The 17,781-nt window shown below is 51.4% G+C and overlaps 1 protein-coding gene across 1 annotated transcript in view; it reads right to left on the reverse strand.

Moving 5' to 3' along the window:
* The window catches only part of C20H19orf44 (chromosome 20 C19orf44 homolog), a 24,759-nt gene extending 7,066 nt beyond the window's left edge, over positions 1-17,693 (reverse strand). Inside the window, 9 exon segments of the mRNA XM_031659792.1 lie at positions 201-367; positions 1,728-1,823; positions 4,844-4,874; positions 4,876-5,321; positions 6,801-6,809; positions 9,286-9,363; positions 13,392-13,707; positions 15,319-16,078; positions 17,545-17,693. Of these exon segments, the coding sequence (XP_031515652.1) occupies positions 201-367; positions 1,728-1,823; positions 4,844-4,874; positions 4,876-5,321; positions 6,801-6,809; positions 9,286-9,363; positions 13,392-13,707; positions 15,319-16,077 (1,902 nt within the window). The 5' untranslated portion in view covers position 16,078; positions 17,545-17,693.
* Positions 17,694-17,781: the final 88 nt, after the last annotated feature.

The following is a 17,781-nucleotide window of genomic DNA, read 5'->3' on the forward strand; positions in this document are numbered from 1 at the left end:
AGACTCCGTCTCAAAAAAAAAAAAAAAAAAAAAAAGAAATGAGGCCCCTCCACAGGGACAGAAGGCGATGGCCCCACTGCATCCCTGCAGCCCTGGGCTGAGCGCTGGAGCCCAGTCCCCTGCCCACATCCCCTCGGCCAGCATCTGAGAGCTGCCGCTCCCCTACCGCCCTGCCCCTGCCCGTGGGAAGCTGCGCTCACCTCTTTGGCTTCCTGCAGGGTGTGGTATTGGAAGGAGTCCGCGTCCAGGGAGCGCAGGAGGGAGGCGTGCAGGTGCCGGCTGGCCTGGATGAACTGCTGCGTCAGGCTCAGCTGCTGCTTCAGCACATCATGGAGCGCCAGCACGGCCGGGCTGTAGGCGGTCAGGGCTGCCCCAGCTCCGCGTCACTCGGTGGCTTCACCAGGGCCCCACAAATTCTGCAGCCCCCCCACTGCTCAGGTGCCAGGCTACCTCCTGAAATCTATTTGTTTTTTTCTGGAGACAGGGTCTTGCTCTGCCACCCAGGCTGGAGTGCAGTGGTGCCATCACAGCGCACTGCAGCCTCCAGCTCCTGGGTTTAAGCAACGGTGGCTCACGCCTGTAATCCCAGCGCTTCGGAAGGCCGAGGCAGGCGGATCACCAGCTCAGGAGTTTGAGACCAGCCTGGACAACATAGTGAAACCCCATCTCTGCTAAAAATACAAAAAAAATTAGCCAGGCATGGTGGCGGGCACCTGTAGTCCCAGCTACTTGGGAGGCTGAGGCAGGAGAATCGCTTGAACCGGGAAGACTGAGGTTGCAGTGAGCCAAGATCACACCACTGCACTCCAGCCTGGGTTGACAGATCAAGACTCCGCCTCAAAAAAAAAAAATTAAAATTGAAAAGGGAAAAAAATAGTAGGTACCAGATGGACTCCTACGTGTATCATAAGCCTTTGGTGGCTCCACTGGACTCGGCAAAGACTAACCTCTCTAAGTTGGCTGTTGGGGCTCCTTCCTCATGCCTCAGGCTGAACTGGAGCCTTTCTGAGGGCCACACAGACTCAACCCAGGAGGCAAGGGGCATGTCTACCCAGGCTGTGCAACTCAGTATCAGTCCAATAAATGTCTTCAGGGGAAATAAACTATGGCTTATTGATGTAATGCCACCAAGGAGAACACACAAAAGTGGCCTTGTGCCAGGTGGGGTGGCTCATGCCTGTAATCCCAGAACTTTGGGAGACTGAGGTGGGCAGATCATTTGAGGTCAGGAGTTCGAGACCAGCCTGGCCAACATGGTGAAACCCTGTCTCTACTAAAAATACAAAAACCAGCCAGGCGTAGTGGCGCATGCCTGTAATCCCAGCTACGCGGAAGGCTGAGGCAGGAGATTCACTTGAACCCGGGAGGTGGAGGTCACAGTGAGTGGAGATCACGCCACTGCACTCCAGCCTGGGCAACAGAGCAAAACTCTGTCTCAAAACGAACAAAAAAAGTGGCCTTGTTGGGGTGCAGGGCACACAAGCATCATTCTTCACCCTCTTGTTTTATGGGACATTGGTGTCCCTCTGCAAGAGACAGAAGGTTCAAGGGCATCCACACCTTTTCTCTCCCCATGGCAGGTGCCCATGGCTGCAATAATCCCTGTCCAATGGAGCCCTGGAAGCCAGTATGCAAGGGGTGCCACCCCTCCAGAGCGGGTGTGAACCTGCAGGTGAAATGAGTCCTGTAAAATGTGACAGGAAGGATCCCCCAAGCCGGGCTGTTACCTTCTATTGCATCCGCGCTGATAACATGATTGGCGATGGGTGTCGGGTCCACGTAGGCACCTCCCAGGGCAGGCCCCATGGCTGCCATACCGGCCACTATCTCGGGGACAAAGAGAGGGGTAAGCAGACAGGACACAGAGAAATGACTTTCAGGTCCACAGACACGACCCTGGAATAAACTATGTGAGCTTGTTTTTTCCTCTTTCTGAAGGTGATCGCCACTCTTGCATTTTTTTTTTTGGTTTGAGACAGGGTCTTGCTCTATTGCCCAATCTGGAGTACAGCGGCATGATCACAGCTCACTGCAGCCTCCTGGGCTCACGTAATCCTCCCATCTGTCTCCCAAGTAGCTGGGACTACAGCTGCGCCACCACGCCTGGCTAATTTTTAAATTTTTTTGTAGAGACAGGGTCTCCCTATGTTGCCCAGGCTGGTCTTGAACTCCTGGGCTCAAGCAATCCTCCTGCCTCAGCCTCCAAAAGTGCTGGGATCACAGGCGTGAGCCACCATGCCCGGCCCTTCTTTGCTTTTTTTACCCTCTTCCCCTTTCAAATATTTCCCACGGCTGCCTCCATTTTTCTGTTAGGTTTTCTTGGCTCAAGGCACAGTCATCCCAGCTGGGTGCAGTGGTGGCTCCGGCTCACGGTGGCTGGACTCGAGAGCAGTGGAAAATGTGCTTTCCCAGCCTTTCTTCTAAGGGTCACTGTTGACCTTGGGATTTTGTTGTGTCCCCTGGGCTCTGAGGCCAGCGTGCTTATGGCTGCTGTTTTTCTCTCTCCTTTCCCTGTCAGGCCTAGTCTAGGAGAACAGCCTCGCCAGTGTTTCATGAAAGCAGCCCTAAATTGCCAAAACTACGGACAGAAACGCAGACAGACACAAACAATTCTGAGCCCAGATCCCAGGTTGAAAATGCCATTTAACACCTCCAGGTGATTTTACTCAGTCAATGTGACTGACTTTCCTTCCTGAGAAACAGACACCAGTCACCCCTCTCCTCGGGGGAGGGGTCAGTCAGGCTGATGTTCGGTGAAACCCCCAAATCAAAACAAATAGATCCAGTGAGAATTACGTCGCTTTTCTTTTCTTTTTTTTTTTTTTGAGACAGTCTTACTCTGTCGCCCAGGCTGGAGTGTAATGGCACGATCTTGGCTCACTGCAACCTCCACCTCCTGGTTTCAAGCGATTCTTGTGCCTCGGCCCCCCGAGTAGCTGGGACTACAGATGTGCGCCACCACACCCAGTTAATTTTTGTATTTTTAGAAGAGACGGGGTTTCACCACATTGGCCAGGCTGGGAATTACATCATTTTTCACATCCAGTCTACTTTGTCAGGAGCCATATGGATGAGAAAAGAGAGACTGAAAGGGAATGTTTATTAGCCAGGCACCTCTAGTCCCAGCTACTGGGGAGGCTGAGGTGGGAGAATGGCGTAAACCCGGGAGGTGGAGGAGGCTGTGGGCCAAGTGCGCACCACTGCGCTCCAGCCTGGGCAACAGAGCAAGGCCCCATCTCATAAAATAAAATAAAATAAATAAAATAATAACATGGGAATGTTTAAAAGAATGGGGCCTACCAGCAAGAGCCGAGACTGAAGCCGGGAATGAAAGAAATGCCTGAAGGCCAGGCATGGTGGCTCACGCCTGTAGCCTCAGCACTTTCTATGGGTCAATATGGGCAGTGGGTTGATCACTTGACCCCAGGAGTTCAAAGAGCACCAGACTGGGGAAACATAGGGGAGACCCCTGTTCTACAAAAAACACTTTTAAAATGATGTTGGCTGAGTGTGTAGGAGCCATTAGGGACCTTAGCACTTTGAGAGGGCTGAGGCAGTGGTGATCACTCTAGGTCAGGAACCAAGACGAGTCAATAGTGACGTAGAAACCTCCCCATCTCTACTAAAATATAAAATTAGCCTGGGCACGGGTAGCATACCTGTAATCCCGCCCAGGAGGCTGAGGCAGGAGAATCAGCTGAACCCGGGAGAGGCGGAGGTTGCAGTGACCGAGATTGCACCACTGCATTCCAGCCTGGGCAAGAAAGCAAGATTCCATCTCAAAAAAAAAAAAAAAAAAGATACAGGGCCGGGCACAGTGGCTCATGCCTGTTATCCCAACACTTTGGGAGGCTGAGGGCCGACAGATCACTGTTTGAGCCTGGTGAGTTTGAGACCAGCCTGGGCAATATGGCAAGACCCTGTCTCTACAAAAAAATACAAAAATTAGCCAGGCAAAGGGGTGCATGCTTGTAATCCTAACTACTCGGGAGGCTGAGGTAGGATCACCTGAGCCTGGGGAGGTTGAGGCGCAAATGAGTTTGCGGGACAGGTTGGCACTCCAGCCCTGGGCAACACAGCAAGACCCCATCTCTAAAAACAGAGTGAGAGAGAGACAAATGTCTGGTAAGTCACCCAGGGTGTTCATTCTCCAGGACAAAGGCATCCTGTGCACTGCAGGGTGTAGAATAGCACCCCGGCCTCCGCCCAGCAGATGCCACAGCATTCACCCTAAGCTAGTCAACCACAATGTCTCCAGACCCTGCTGGAGGCCCCCGTGACAGAATCATCCTGTGGGAGCTGCTACCCTAGTCCTTGATTCTGATCCTTCTGAACGCTTCAGGGCTAGGAAGACATCGGGACACACCAGGGCAGCAGCCCCTCGTCCATGGAAGAGGAAATGGTGAGCCAAGGTCCCTGGGTGATTTTTTTGAGATAGAGTCTCATTCTATCACCCAGGCTGGAGTGCAGTGGCATCATCTCAGCTCAGTGCAACCTCTGCCTCCCGCGTTCTTCTCATGCCTCAGCTTCCTGAGTAGCTGGGATGACAGGAACACACCACGACAGCCAGCTCATTTTTGTATTTTTAGTAGAGATGGGGTTTCCCCATGTTGGCCAGGCTGATCTTGAACTCCTGACCTCAGGTGATCCTCCTGCCTCGGCCTCCCAAAGTGCTGGGATTACAGGTGTGAGCCACCTTGCCTGGCCAACCCCTCCAGGTGATTAATAACAAGAGCCCAGATCTCGGGAACCTGAGCTCTCCCACGTGTCTCCCAGGATGCTGTAAACCACACGCTGAGCTCCTGTCCCGGCTGCCCCGGCCCCCACGGGCCCCAGTGCTTACCTTTGGTCCACTCATAGGTGAAGGTAGTCCCAAGGCCTGCACAGCTGTGTCCTTCCTTCACAAGACTTTGTCAATGCCTCCGTCTGACTTTTCCTAGCCTCGGCTGTTTGTGGAAGGTCTGTCTTCACACTTGAAGAGGATTCAGACAGAGCGCCCCTCGGGAAAGGCTCGCCGCAAGAGACCTTGAACGGGCCAAAGGCCCATGATGCCAGACTTGGAGAGTTTTCAAAATCCTCAGAATAAGCTGCGCTGACTGTGTTCACCACGGGGCCTTCAGATGGCGGCATGCTGGAAATGTTGTCCTGCTGGATGGCAGGAGCCGAGCTGGCACTGAGATGCTCCGAGACCTCACTCTCATCCCCCTCTGCAGAGGCGGCCTTTCCCTGTGTGATGTTCCAGCTCCTCGCCCGGCCTGCCTGGGGCATCACCAAAGGTGACACCTCGGCTCTGAAGATTTTGCCAGCTGTTTTCTCTCTCTCTCTGAGTACCTCTAAAATAAGGAATGGTGCAGAGGCTGGGAAGCGAGTTTTTTTTGAGACGGACTGCCTCTGTCAGCCCAGGGCTGGAGTGCAGTGTAATGGATCTGCTCACTGCAAGCTCCGGGCCCTGGGGTTCACATTCTTCCTGCCTCTGCTTCCCTTGAGGCTGGGACTACAGGTGCCAGCCACCACACCCGCTAGTTTTTGTATTTTAGTAGAGACAGGATTTCACCGTATAGCTATAGATGGTCTCGACCTCCTGACCTGATCTGCCCCACTTCAGCCTTCCCCAAAATGCTGGGATTACAGGCGTGAGCCACTGCACCCAGCCAGAAGTGTTTTGGAAAGATCAACATGCTAAGAACACTGTGACTCTAGGGAGCTGGGACCTCCTCGCACCTTCCAAGAGGCAAGGGGGACACACCAGCTCCTCATCAGGCATGGAGACTCTCAGCAAACGTGGGCGCCTTCAGCACGGGATGCCTATGGGGCTGCAGGAAGCCTGATGGGGTGACACATGCCATGGCACATGGATGGTGGTGCATTTAATACTCTCATCATGGACTTAAGGGACTCAGGGTGGCCAGGCGTGTAGGATCCTTTGAGTTCAGGAGTTCAAGACCTGCCTGGGCAACATAGCAAGACCCTATCTCTATAAGAAAAAAAATAAAAATTAAAAAATTAAGTTTCGGCCAGGCACGGTGGCTCATGCCTGTAAACCTGCAGCACTTTGGGGAGGCCAAGGGTGATCACCTGAGTGCCCAGAGTTTGAAACCGGGGCCCAATCTACCATGGAGAAACCCTGTCTCTCAATAAAAATACAAAATGAGTCAGCTGGTGCAAGTGCCACGTCTGTAAACTCAAGCCACCGGAGGCTGGAGGCAGGAGAATCACTCTGGAAACCCGCGGAGGTGTGAGGTTGCAGGCGGAGCTAAGATCGCACCCATTGCACTCCAGCCTGGGCAACAAGAGTGAAACTCCAGCCTGTAAAACATTTCCATCATAGACTGATGAAATGTTAGGTGGCTGAGGCAGTAGGATCCTTTGAGCTCAGGAGTTCAAGACCCGCCTGGGCAACACATAGCAAAGCACCTCTCTCTATAAGAAAAAAATAATTAGGCTGGGCTGTGGCTCTGGGCGCCTGTAATCCCAGCACTTTGGGAGGCCGTGAGGGCGGGCAGATCACGAGGTCAAGACGCAGACCATCCTGGCTAACAATACAGCGGAAACCGCCTCTACTAAAATAAGCAAAAAGCCAGCCGAAAGGCTGGCGGTGCGCAGTCCGGGTTACACCGGAGGCCGAGGCGGTGAGTGAATGGCGTGAATCCCAGGAGGCGAGCCAGTGGTGCTAATACCCGCCAGCCACTGTACTCCAGCCCAATACAAAGCAAGACCGCCTCAAAAAAAAAGAAAGAAAGAAAAAAATAATTAAAAAATTGCTCTCATCATGCCTAAAGCAATGGCTTACACTTTGCAACCAGCACTCCCTTTGAAAGGCTGAGGCAGGAGAATGCTTCTGAAGTTAGAGTTCAAGACTAGCCTGGACAACCCAGTCGTCTCATCTCTGCTACAAAAATAAAATTAAAGCCAGGCATGGTGCATGCCTGTAGTCCAGCCACCAGAAGGCTGGGTAGGAGGACTGCTTCTGGAGCCTAGGACATTGAGGATGAAGTGAGCTATGATCCCCCAATCCCATTCCAGTCTGAATGACAGAGTGAGACCTGTCTGGCAAATAAATAAATTGGCTAGGCAGGTGGCACATGCCTGTAATCTCTTCAGCACTTTGGGCTTTTGAGGTGGGTGAATCACCTGAGGTCAGGAGTTTGGAGACCAGCCTGGCCAATATGAAGGAAACCATCTCCACTAAAATACAAAATTAGTGGAGTATGGTGACGGTGCCTGTAATCCCAGCTACCTAGGGAGGCTGAGGCATGAAAATTGCTTGAACCCAGGAGGTGGAGGTTGCAGTGAGCTGAGACTGTGCCACTGTAGTCCCAGCCTGGGCAACGGAGCGAAACTCCATCTCAAAAAAATAATAATATGTCGGGTGGTGGCCATGCCTGTAATCCTAGCACTCTGGGAGACCAAGGCATGGACTGGGCGAGGTCAGGAGATCGAGACCACCTGACACGGTGGAACCCCGCCTCTACTCAAAAATAGTTGCAAATTATCCAGGCGTCGGGCTGGGTGGCTCAATGCCTGTAATCCCAGTACTGGCATGGAGGCTACGGATCACGAGGTCAGGAGACGCAGGACCATCCTGGCTAACACGGGTGAAACCCCCGCCTCCTACTTTGGGGCAATGCAAAAAATTAGCCGGGCGAGGCGGGCGTGGCCTCTGTAGTCCCAGCTACTTGGGAGGCTGAGGTGAGAATGGCGTAAACCCAGAGGCGGGAGCTTGCAGTGAGTCGGTAGATCAAAGGCCACCGCACCCAGCCTGGGCGACTCAAGCGACTCTGGGTCTCAAAAAAAAAAAAAAAAAAAAAAAAAATGGCCGGGCGCCGTGGCTCAAGCCTGCAATCCCAGCACTTTGGGAGGCCGAGACAGGCGGATCACGCAGGTCAGGAGATCGAGACTATCCTGGCTGACACGGTGAAACCTCGCCTCTACTAAAATACAAAAACAGCCGGGCGAGGTGGCGGGCTTCGTAGTCCCAGCTACCGGGAGGCTGAGGCAGGAGAATGGCATGAATCCCTGGGAGGCGGAGCTTGCAGTGAGCTGAGATCTGGGCCACGCTGCACTCCAGCCTGGGCTACAGAGCTGAGACTCTGTCTCAAAAAAAAAAAAAAAAAAATTATCCAGGCATGGCGGAAGGGAAAGCTCGTAGGTCCCAGCTACCTCAGGGAGGCTGAGCAGGAGAACAGGTGGAACCCGGGAGGCAGAGCTTGCAGGTCAGTTGAGATTGCCACTGCACTCCAGCCTACACAGAGCAAGACTCTGGTCTCAAAAAAATAGTAATAATAATAATAATAATAATAATAGCTGTGCAGTGGCTCCCACCTGTAATCCCAGAAGACTGGGAGGCCAAGGTGGCTGGATCACTCGGGTCAGGAGTTCAAAACCAGCCTACAATATGGTGAAACTCTATTCTAATTTTAAAATATACAAAAATTAGCCAGGCATGGTGGCAGGCGACTTAATCCCAGCTACTTGGTAGGCAGAGGCAGGAGAATCATTTGAACCTGGGAGGTGGAGGTTGCAGTGAGCTGAGATCGAGCCATTGCACTCAAACCTAGGGAATAAGAGCGAGGCTTTCTCAAAAAAAAAAAAAAGTTAAAAAAAAAATAATAATAATAATAAAAATGTTTAAATTAAAATGTCATCACTATGCATCACAACACATGTATCTGACAGTGCCGGTGGCCACCAGCACAAAAATCACAACAGGGAGTGTGACTGGATACAGCGGGTGAAGTGCTGCCTCCGCACAGACGTTGTCACGGGCGGCTTAGGTGGGATGTGCTTTAATCACCGGCTAACCAAGGTGGCTTCATCCTGTTAGCACCTAAATCAGGGTCGCTCACCTACTGCACTCTTGACATCAGGGGCCACAGCATTCTTTGTAGTTGGGGGCCACCCAGTGCATTCCATAATATGGAGCAGGGTTCCTGGCCTCCACCCACTCACAATGCCAGTTGCACCTGTCACCCACCCCCTAGTCATGACAGCCAAAACGTCACCAGACATTGCCAATGTCCCCTGGGGGGCAGAGTTGGAAACTATAGGCCTAAATGAAACATGACTTGCTTTTCCACATAAGAATCGACATTGGGCCAGGCATGGTCGCTCACACCTGTAATCCCAGCACTTTGGGAGGCCGAGTAGGGAGGATTGCTTGAGCCCAGTTTGAGGACGGCCTGGGCAACAGAGTGAACCCTTCCCCAATTTTTAAATTTTTAAAAATTTTTTTAAAAAAATTTTAAAGCCAAAAACAATCGACAATGAAAAATGACTTTGTTGTACTTACTTCCTGTTCCAAATCGGAGTTCTCACTGACAGCTGGAGACAGATCACCAAGCGATAAAATATTTATTCTAAACTCTGTAATTAAAGAATTAGTATAGCATTTGAATTTACTCCTTTATTTACTCCATAATTTTTTTTAAATCTTACAAATTTCTTTCTTTTTTTTTTTTTGAGATAGAGTCTCACTCTGTCACCCAGGCTGGAGTGCAGTGGCACGATCTTGGCTCACCACAACCTCCATCTCCCAAGTTCAAGTGATTCTCTCACCTCAGCCTCCTGGGTGGCTGGGATTACAGCTGCCTGACACCTTGCCCAGCTAATTTTTCTATATTTAGTACAGACAGGATTTCACCAATTGGCCAGGCTGGTCTCGAATTCCTGGCCTCAAGTGATTTGCCTGCCTCGGCCTCCCAAAGTGCTGGGATTACAGGTGTGAGTGCGGCCGGCCTAATATCCCACAAATGTTTAGAAAGATATGAAGACATGCAGTCCCTGTCCTCAAAAAACCAGCCCAAGGGTCCACACACCTTTTCTCTATAGGACAAGGCAGGGCAGTGGTTCACACCTATAATCACAGCATTTTGGGAGGCTGAAGCACAATGATCGCTTGAGCCCAAGAGTTTGAGACCAGCCTGGGCAACATAGTGAGACCCCATCTCTACAAAAAAATTAAAACATTACCCTGGCATGGTGATGTGCACCTGTAGCCCCAGCTACTCAGGAGGCTGAGGCCAGAAAATCTCTTGAGACCAGGAGTTCAAAGCTGCAGTGAACAATGATCACACCACCGCACTCCAGCCTGGAGCACAGAGAGACCCTGTCTCTAAAAAATAATAATAATCCGCCCGGCGCGTTGCCTCACACCTGTACTCCCAGCACTTTGGGAGGCCGAGGTGGGCGGATCGCGAGGTCAGGGGATCAAGACCATCCTGGCTAACACGGTGAAACCCTGTCTCTACTAAAAATACAAAAAAATTAGCTGGGCGTGGTGGCGGGTGCCTGTAGTCCCAGCTACTCGGGAGGCTGAGGCAGGAGAATGGTGTGAACCCAGGAGGCGGAGCTTGCAGTGAGCCGAGATCACGCCACTGCACTCCAGCCTGGGCGACAGAGCAAGACTCTGTCTCAAAAAATCATCATCGGCCGGGCGCGGTGGCTCAAGCCTGTAATCCCAGCACTTTGGGAGGCCGAGACGGGAGGATCACGAGGTCAGGAGATCGAGACCATCCTGGTTAACATGGTGAAACCCCGTCTCTACTAAAAAATACAAAAAACTAGCCGGGCGAGGTGGCGGACGCCTGTAGTCCCAGCTACTCGGGAGGCTGAGGCAGGAGAATGGCGTGAACCCGGGAGGCGGAGCTTGCAGTGAGCCGAGATCGCGCCACTGCACTCCAGCCTGGGTGACAGCGCGAGACTCCGTCTCAAAAAAAAAAAAAAAAAAAAATTCATCATCATCATCATCATCATCCTCATCATCGGGCATGGTGGCTGACGCCTGTAATCCCACACTTTGGGAGGCAGAGATAGGCGGATCAACTGAGGCCAAGAGTTCAACACCAGCCTGGCCGACATGGTGAAACCTGGTCTCTATTAAAAATACAAAAATTGGCCGGGTGTGGTGGCTCAAGCCTGTAATCCCAGCACTTTGGGAGGCCGAGACGGGTGGATCACGAGGTCAGGAGATAGAGACCATCCTGGCTAACACGGTGAAACCCCGTCTCTACTAAAAACTACAAAAAACTAGCCGGGTGAGGTGGCGGGCGCCTGTAATCTCAGCTACTCGGGAGGCTGAGGCAGGAGAATAGCGTGAACCCGGGAGGCAGAGCTTGCAGTGAGCTGAGATCTGGCCACTGCATTCCAGCCTGGGCGGCAGAGCGAGACTCCGTCTCAAAAAAAAATACAAAAATTAGCCAAGTTTGGTGGTGCGCACCTGTAGTCCCAGCCACTCAGGAGGCTGAGGCAGGAGAATCGCTTGAACCTGGAGTCGGAGGTTGCAGTGAGCGAAGATCACGCCACTGCACTCTAGTCTGGGTGACAGAGCAAGGCTCCATCTCAAAAATAACAATCATAATAAATAATAATAATAACAATGATACAAAATAAAAGGCTAGCTGGGAAATTTCCAGCTTTTGGGGATAGATTATCTGTTGTGACTACTCAGCTCCACTATCACAGTGTGAAAGCAGCCATAGACAATGTGTAAAGGAAGGAGCGTGGCTGCCTTCTGAGAAAGCTTTCTAAAGACAGAAGACAGTCTGGGCGCAGTGGCTCACGCCTGTAATCCCAGCACTTTGGGAGGCCAAGGCGGGCGGATCACCTGAGGTCAGGAGTTGAAGACCAACCTGGCCAACGTGTTGAAATCCCGTCTCTACTAAAAATAGAAAAATTAGCCGGGTGCGGTGGCGGGCGCCTGTAATCCCAGCTACTCAGGAGGCTGAGGCAGGAGAATTGCTTGAATCCGGGAGGTGGAGGCTGCAGGGAGCCAAGATATGCCATTGCACTCCAGCCTGGGCAACAAGAGCAAAACTCTGTCAAAAAAAAAAACAAAAAAAACAGAAGACAGGGCCAGGCGCCGCGGCTCACACTTATAATCCCAGCACTTTGAGAGGCCGAGGCGGGTAGATCACGAGGTCAGGATTTCAAGACCAGCCTGACCAACATGGTGAAACCCCGTCTCTACTAAAAATACAAAAAATTAGCCAGGCATGGTGGTGCGCACCTGTAGTCGCAGCTACTCGGGAGGCTGAGACAGGAGCATCGCTTGAACCTGGGAGGCGGAGATTACAGTGAGCCGAGATCGCGCCACTGCACTCCAGCCTGGGTGACGGAGCGAGACTCTATCTCAAAAAAAAAAAAGACAGAAAATAGGCCTACTAGCCCCTGGTCCAGACAGATTAGCAGCTGATCAGAGTGCACTGTTGGAAGTTGCTGAGAAGTACGCATGTGGTGTAAGGGGTGGGAGGTGGCAGGGCACCCAGCCAGCTGGGGGGAAACAGGGGGAAGACTGTGGAGCAGGGGCAGACCTGAGACATGGCCCCAAAGCATCCTATGTTGTCATTTACAGCAAGTTAATAGACTGTGAGTTCTGAAAAAAAGAGTTCTAAATTATATATATATATATGTAGTACAGCAAGTGAAAGGCACTGCAGAACCTTAGGGTGGAGGCCAGTGTCTGAACCAAGTGTGTGCCGGCACCCAGGAGTATGGGGTTCTCTGTGGAGATTCTGGTGCTCCAACAGGTTTTTGGGTTTAAAAAAGTTTTTTTTTAGAGATGGAGTCTTGCTCTGTCACCCAGGCTGGAGCACAGTCGTGTGTTCACAGCTCACCGCAGCCGCCAATTCCCAGGCAGGCTCCAATTCTCAGGCTCAAACAATCCTCCTGCCTCAGCCTCCCACATAGCTGGGACTACAGGTGTGCACAACCACACCCAGTTAATTTTTGTATTTTTTGTAAAGATAGGGTTTCACCATGTTGCCCAGGCTGGTCTCAAACTCCTCCTGCCTAAGCTTTCCAAAGCACTGGGATTGCAGGCATGAGCCACCAGGCCTAGCCTCCAACAGCTTCCAACAGGTTTAAATTGACTCCAGAGATGAGCTGGTAAGCCAGGTGTGGTGGTTCACACTTGTCATCCCAGCACTTTGGGAGGCCAAGGCAGGCAGATCACCTGAGGCCAGGAGTTCAAGATCAGCCTGGACAACACGGCGAAACCTGGTCTCCACAGAATACAAAAAGTAGCCCAGTGTGGTGGCACACGCCTGTGGTCCCAGCTGGTCAGGAGGCTGAGACAGACGGATTGCTTGAGCCTGGGAGGTAGAGGCTGTAGTGACCCATGATCATGCCCACTGCATTCCAGCCTGAGCAACAGAGCAAGACCCTGTCTGAGAATTAAATAAATAAATAAATAAATAAATAAATAAATAAATAAAGATAGCACAAAAATCTGACTTGGCCCCTCAACCAGACAAGAAAGTTAGAAAGCTGAGTGTGTGATGTGACTCAAAATACCCTGCCTGTGGCAATGCCCCGTGACCACTGCATCGGGGACTCTAAAGGTGGCCCCACCCTTCCTGCCCAAGGTACTGGCTTTGCAGGGGGACCGGGATTACCGTCGAGGCTGTTATCAGCACCTTCTGAGACCGGCTCATCCACAGGCTCAGCCTCACTCCTTCCAGGGGAGGACGCAAGCTTGACGTGCCCCATTCTTAAAGACGCTGATTTTGAAAAGGCGCCTGTGATGGAAACTGACGGCGTGTGGGAGGTGGTGTCACCGGACACGTGACTCTGTGGGGAGTCTGCTCTTGAGTGAGCGCTGTGAACGGTTCTCTCTACTGCCAGGGAGGTTGGCAGGTGTGATGTCTGAGACGGCTTTGCGCTGGAGAGTTCCACAATGGGCACAGTAAATGCTCTCGGCGGAGATGGGACCTGATATAAAATACTTGAAATTAACAAACTTATGACAACTAAGGTTTTTGTGGGGTTTGTTTGTTTGTTTGTTTGTTTGTTTTTTCAGACAGGGTCTCACTCTGTTGCCCAGGCTGGAGGGCAGTGGCTCAATCATAGCTCACTGCAGCCTCGACATCCTGGGCTCAAGCGATCCTCTCACCTCAGCCTTCCAAGCAGCTAGGACTACAAGCATGGGCCACCACACCTGGCTAATTTTTTTTTTTTTTTTTTTTTGGTAGGAATTGGTTTTGCCATGTTGCCCAGACTGGCCTTGACCACAGCTGAAGCATCTACCCACCTAAGCTTCCCAAAGCCCTGGGATTACAGGTGTGAGCCACCATATCTGGCCGATACCTAAGTTCTTATGGTTCGACAGACAGTGCAATTAGCGGGGAGCATGAGACCTACACCGCAGGGATCACATTTTTCTCTTACTGCATCTCCTTTCTCTCTTCATTTCTGAAAGTCACGGTACAATATTTAGGTAAGATAATGTTGGAAGTAGAAAATATTCCGCCAGGCTGGGCGTGGTGGCTCACGCCTGTAATCCCCGCAGTTTGGGAGGCTGAGGAGGGCAGATCACGATGTCAAGAGATCAAGACCATCGTGGCCAACATGGTGAAACCTCATCTCTACTAAAAATACAAAAATTAGCCGGGTGTGGTGGCGGGCACCTGTAATCCCAGCCACTCGGGAGGCTGAGGCAGAAGAATTGCTTGAACCAGGGAGGCAGAAGTTGCAGTGAGCCGAGATCGGGCCACTGTACTCCAGCCTGGTGACAAAGCGTCGCAGCTACTTGAAAGGCAGAGGTGGGAGGATCACTAGAGCCTGGGAGGCAGAGGTTGCAGTGAGCTGAGATTGCACCACTGCACCCTCCAGCCTGGGTGACAGAGCAAGAACCTGTCTCAGAAAAAAAAAAAAGCTGAGTATGGTGCCTCACGCCTGTAATCCCAGCACTTTGAGAGGCCAAGGCGGGTGGGTCATCTGAGGTCAGAAGTTCGAGACCAGCCTGACCAACACAGAGAAACCCCGTCTCTACTAAAAATACAAAATTAGCCAGGCATGGTGGTACATGCCTGTAATCCCAAACTCAGGAAGGCTGAGGCAGGAGAATTGCTTGAACCCGGGAGGTGGAGGTTGCGGTGAGCCGAGATCACACCACTGCACTCTAGCCTGGGTAACAAGAGTGAAACTTGGTCTCAAAAAAAAATATATATATATATATATATAAAAAAATAAGCCAGTCACTGGCTGGGCATAGTAGCTCATGCCTGTAATCCCAGCACTTTGGGAGGCTGAGGCGGGCAGATCACCTGAGGTCAGAAGTTCGACACCAGCCTGACCAACATGGATAACGCACATCTCTACTAAGCACAGAAAATTAGCAGGGCGTGGTGGCGCATGCCTATAATTCCAGCTACTTGGGAGGCTGAGGCAGGAGAATCGCTTGAATCTGGGAGGCGGAGGTTGTGGTGAGCAGAGGTTGTGCCATTGCACTCCAGCCTGGGCAACAAGAGCGAAACTCCGTCTCAAAAAAAAAAAAAAATTAAATTAATAAAAATGAATTTACCAAAAAAAAAAAAATCTTACCGAAAATAGTTTTCTTTCTTCTTCCTCACTGACGTTAACACTGCTGAAGCCTTGACTCGTCTTTTTTTCTCTAGAAGAGTCCATCAAGCTTCCTAGCAACACTTTCATTTCTTCTTCGTCACTGTCTGGAGAATCAAATGTTCTAGCAGGTTCTTTCTGTTTGGGGGTTTGCAAAGTCCTCTCTTTCCCAACAGGTGCTTCAGGGGATATGTTTTCAACAGATGGTTGTTTCTTCTTTAGAAACCTACTAACCTTTGGGTTCTGTGCATTATTTTCCGTGACAGGAAGTTCACGGACTTGATTCTGGGAAGTTTTGTCTGTGTTCTGGGACGCAAGTTCGATTGCACCCCGGGCGAGGATTCTGTCAGCTCTCTTTGGAAGACTGGCGTTGGTGGTCGTTGAGTCAGATTCTGTGTCAGACAAATTCCTCTGCAGCTTCCGATTCATGATCCGGGTTTCCAGCTGGGCCAGCTTCCTGAGTGCGGCATTGGCTCGGATCCTGGAGTCAGTGGTGGGCGGTCTACTTGAGGCAAGGCTGGGTCCACTCCCCAGTACAGGGTTCTCTTTTAGGAGTAAGTGTTTCTCACCTAGAGTTTGGTTTCTTTTTAGAAATCTGCTATGACCAGGTGCTATTTTGGTAAGATTTCTACTGATCTGGAAGTTTCTGATTTCTTCCATTGTTGAATCTTCTAAGGAAGTGTTACTGAAGTCACCAAAAACATCGCGTATGGGACAGCTGGCTTTCCTTGCAGAAGCCATTCTGTGGGGGAAGGGGAGACAATTTTGCATAAGAGTACCTGCTGTTTGGGCCGGGCGCTGTGGCTCACCCCTATAATCCCAGCACTTTGGGAGGCCCAGGCGGGTGGATCATGAGGTCAGGAGATTGAGACCATCCTGGCTAACATGCTGAAACAATGTAACTATCCATTAATTAGTGAATGGATTACAAACTATGGTCCATCCATACAGTGGAATACTGTTCAGCAATTTAAAAAACAAATACTAATATAACAGCATGCAGGAATCTCAAATACATCATATGAAGGGAAAGTAGCCAAGCCGGGCCCGGTGGCTCACGCCTGTAATCCCAGCACTTTGGGAGACCGAGGCAGGTGCATCACGATGTCAGGAGTTCGAGACCAGCCTGACCCACGTGGTGAAACCCCGTCTCTACTAAAAATACAAAAATTAGCGGGGCATGGTGGCGTGCACCTGTAATCCCAGCTACTCAGGACGCTGAGGCAGGAGAATTGCTTGAACGTGGGAGGAGGAGTTTGCAGTGAGCTGAGATCACGCCATTGCACTAAAGCCTGGGTGACAGAGCGCGACTCTGTCTCAAAAAAAAATTTTAAAAAAGGAGCCAGACACTAAACTCCACACACCCTATCATTTCATCTGTAAGAACTGTCAAGAAAATGCAAACCAATAAACTCAGAAAGCAGATCAGGCCGGTGCTGTGGCTCACGCCTATAATCCCAGCACTTTGGGAGGCCAAGGCTGGCAGATCACGTGAGGTCAGGAGCTCCAGATCAATGTAGCAAACATGGTGAAACCCCATCTCTACTAAAAATACAAAAAATTAGCCAGAGTGCAGTGGCATGATCAGAGCTCACAGCAGCTTTGACCTCCTGGACACAAGCAATCCTGCCTCCCGCCTCAACATCCCGAGTAGCTAGGACTGTAGACGCGAGCCACTACACCTGGCTAATTTTTTATTTTTATCTTTTTGAGAGATGGGGTCTCGCCATGTTGCCCAGGCTGGTCTGGATCTCCTGGCCTCAAGTGATCCTCCCGCCTCTGCCTCCCAAAGTGCTGGGATTCCAGGCGTGAGCCACCACACCCCGCCTGACGCAAAGTTCTAAAGCTGGATGAACTGGATGACGGCGACGACTTCACAGCTTTGTAGATTTACTAAAAATAACGGAGTCGTCAGCTTAAAAGTGGCGAACACTATGGTATGTAAATAAAGGCTCAACAAAGTTGTTAAAAACCAACAAACCAAAATTTGAAAACCCTAGCGCCCCTCAGACCATCCTGCTCTTCTCCCCAGCTATGAAGCGACCCGCCCAGGACCACGCTCCAATAGACTCCAGGCAGGGAGACTGAGGCGCGGCACCATCCTGCAGCTGCCCAACCAGCTCAGCCACGGAGAAGGCCCCATTTCCCCGTATCCCCCTCGCGAGCCCGGACGCCCAGCCAGGTCACCTCCCCACCAGCCCTGCAGACCTCCTCCCACGCCGTCCATTCGCAGAGGCAGCCGCCACATTCGGGCCTGAGGAACCGGTTGCCCTGAGCAACAAAGCCAGAGCAGAAGAGACTACATCTCCCGGCAAGCACCGCGTCCCGCAGACCAATGGCGTCCCGAATCACAATCGCGAGGCATCATGGGAGCGGTAGTTCCCAGGCGGACCCGACGTGCCCAGCGCCGCAGCTACCAATGGGACCCTCAGGTCATAATCGCGA

Source organism: Papio anubis, chromosome 20 (genome assembly GCF_008728515.1).
Source record: "Papio anubis isolate 15944 chromosome 20, Panubis1.0, whole genome shotgun sequence".
NCBI lineage: Eukaryota > Metazoa > Chordata > Mammalia > Primates > Cercopithecidae > Papio > Papio anubis.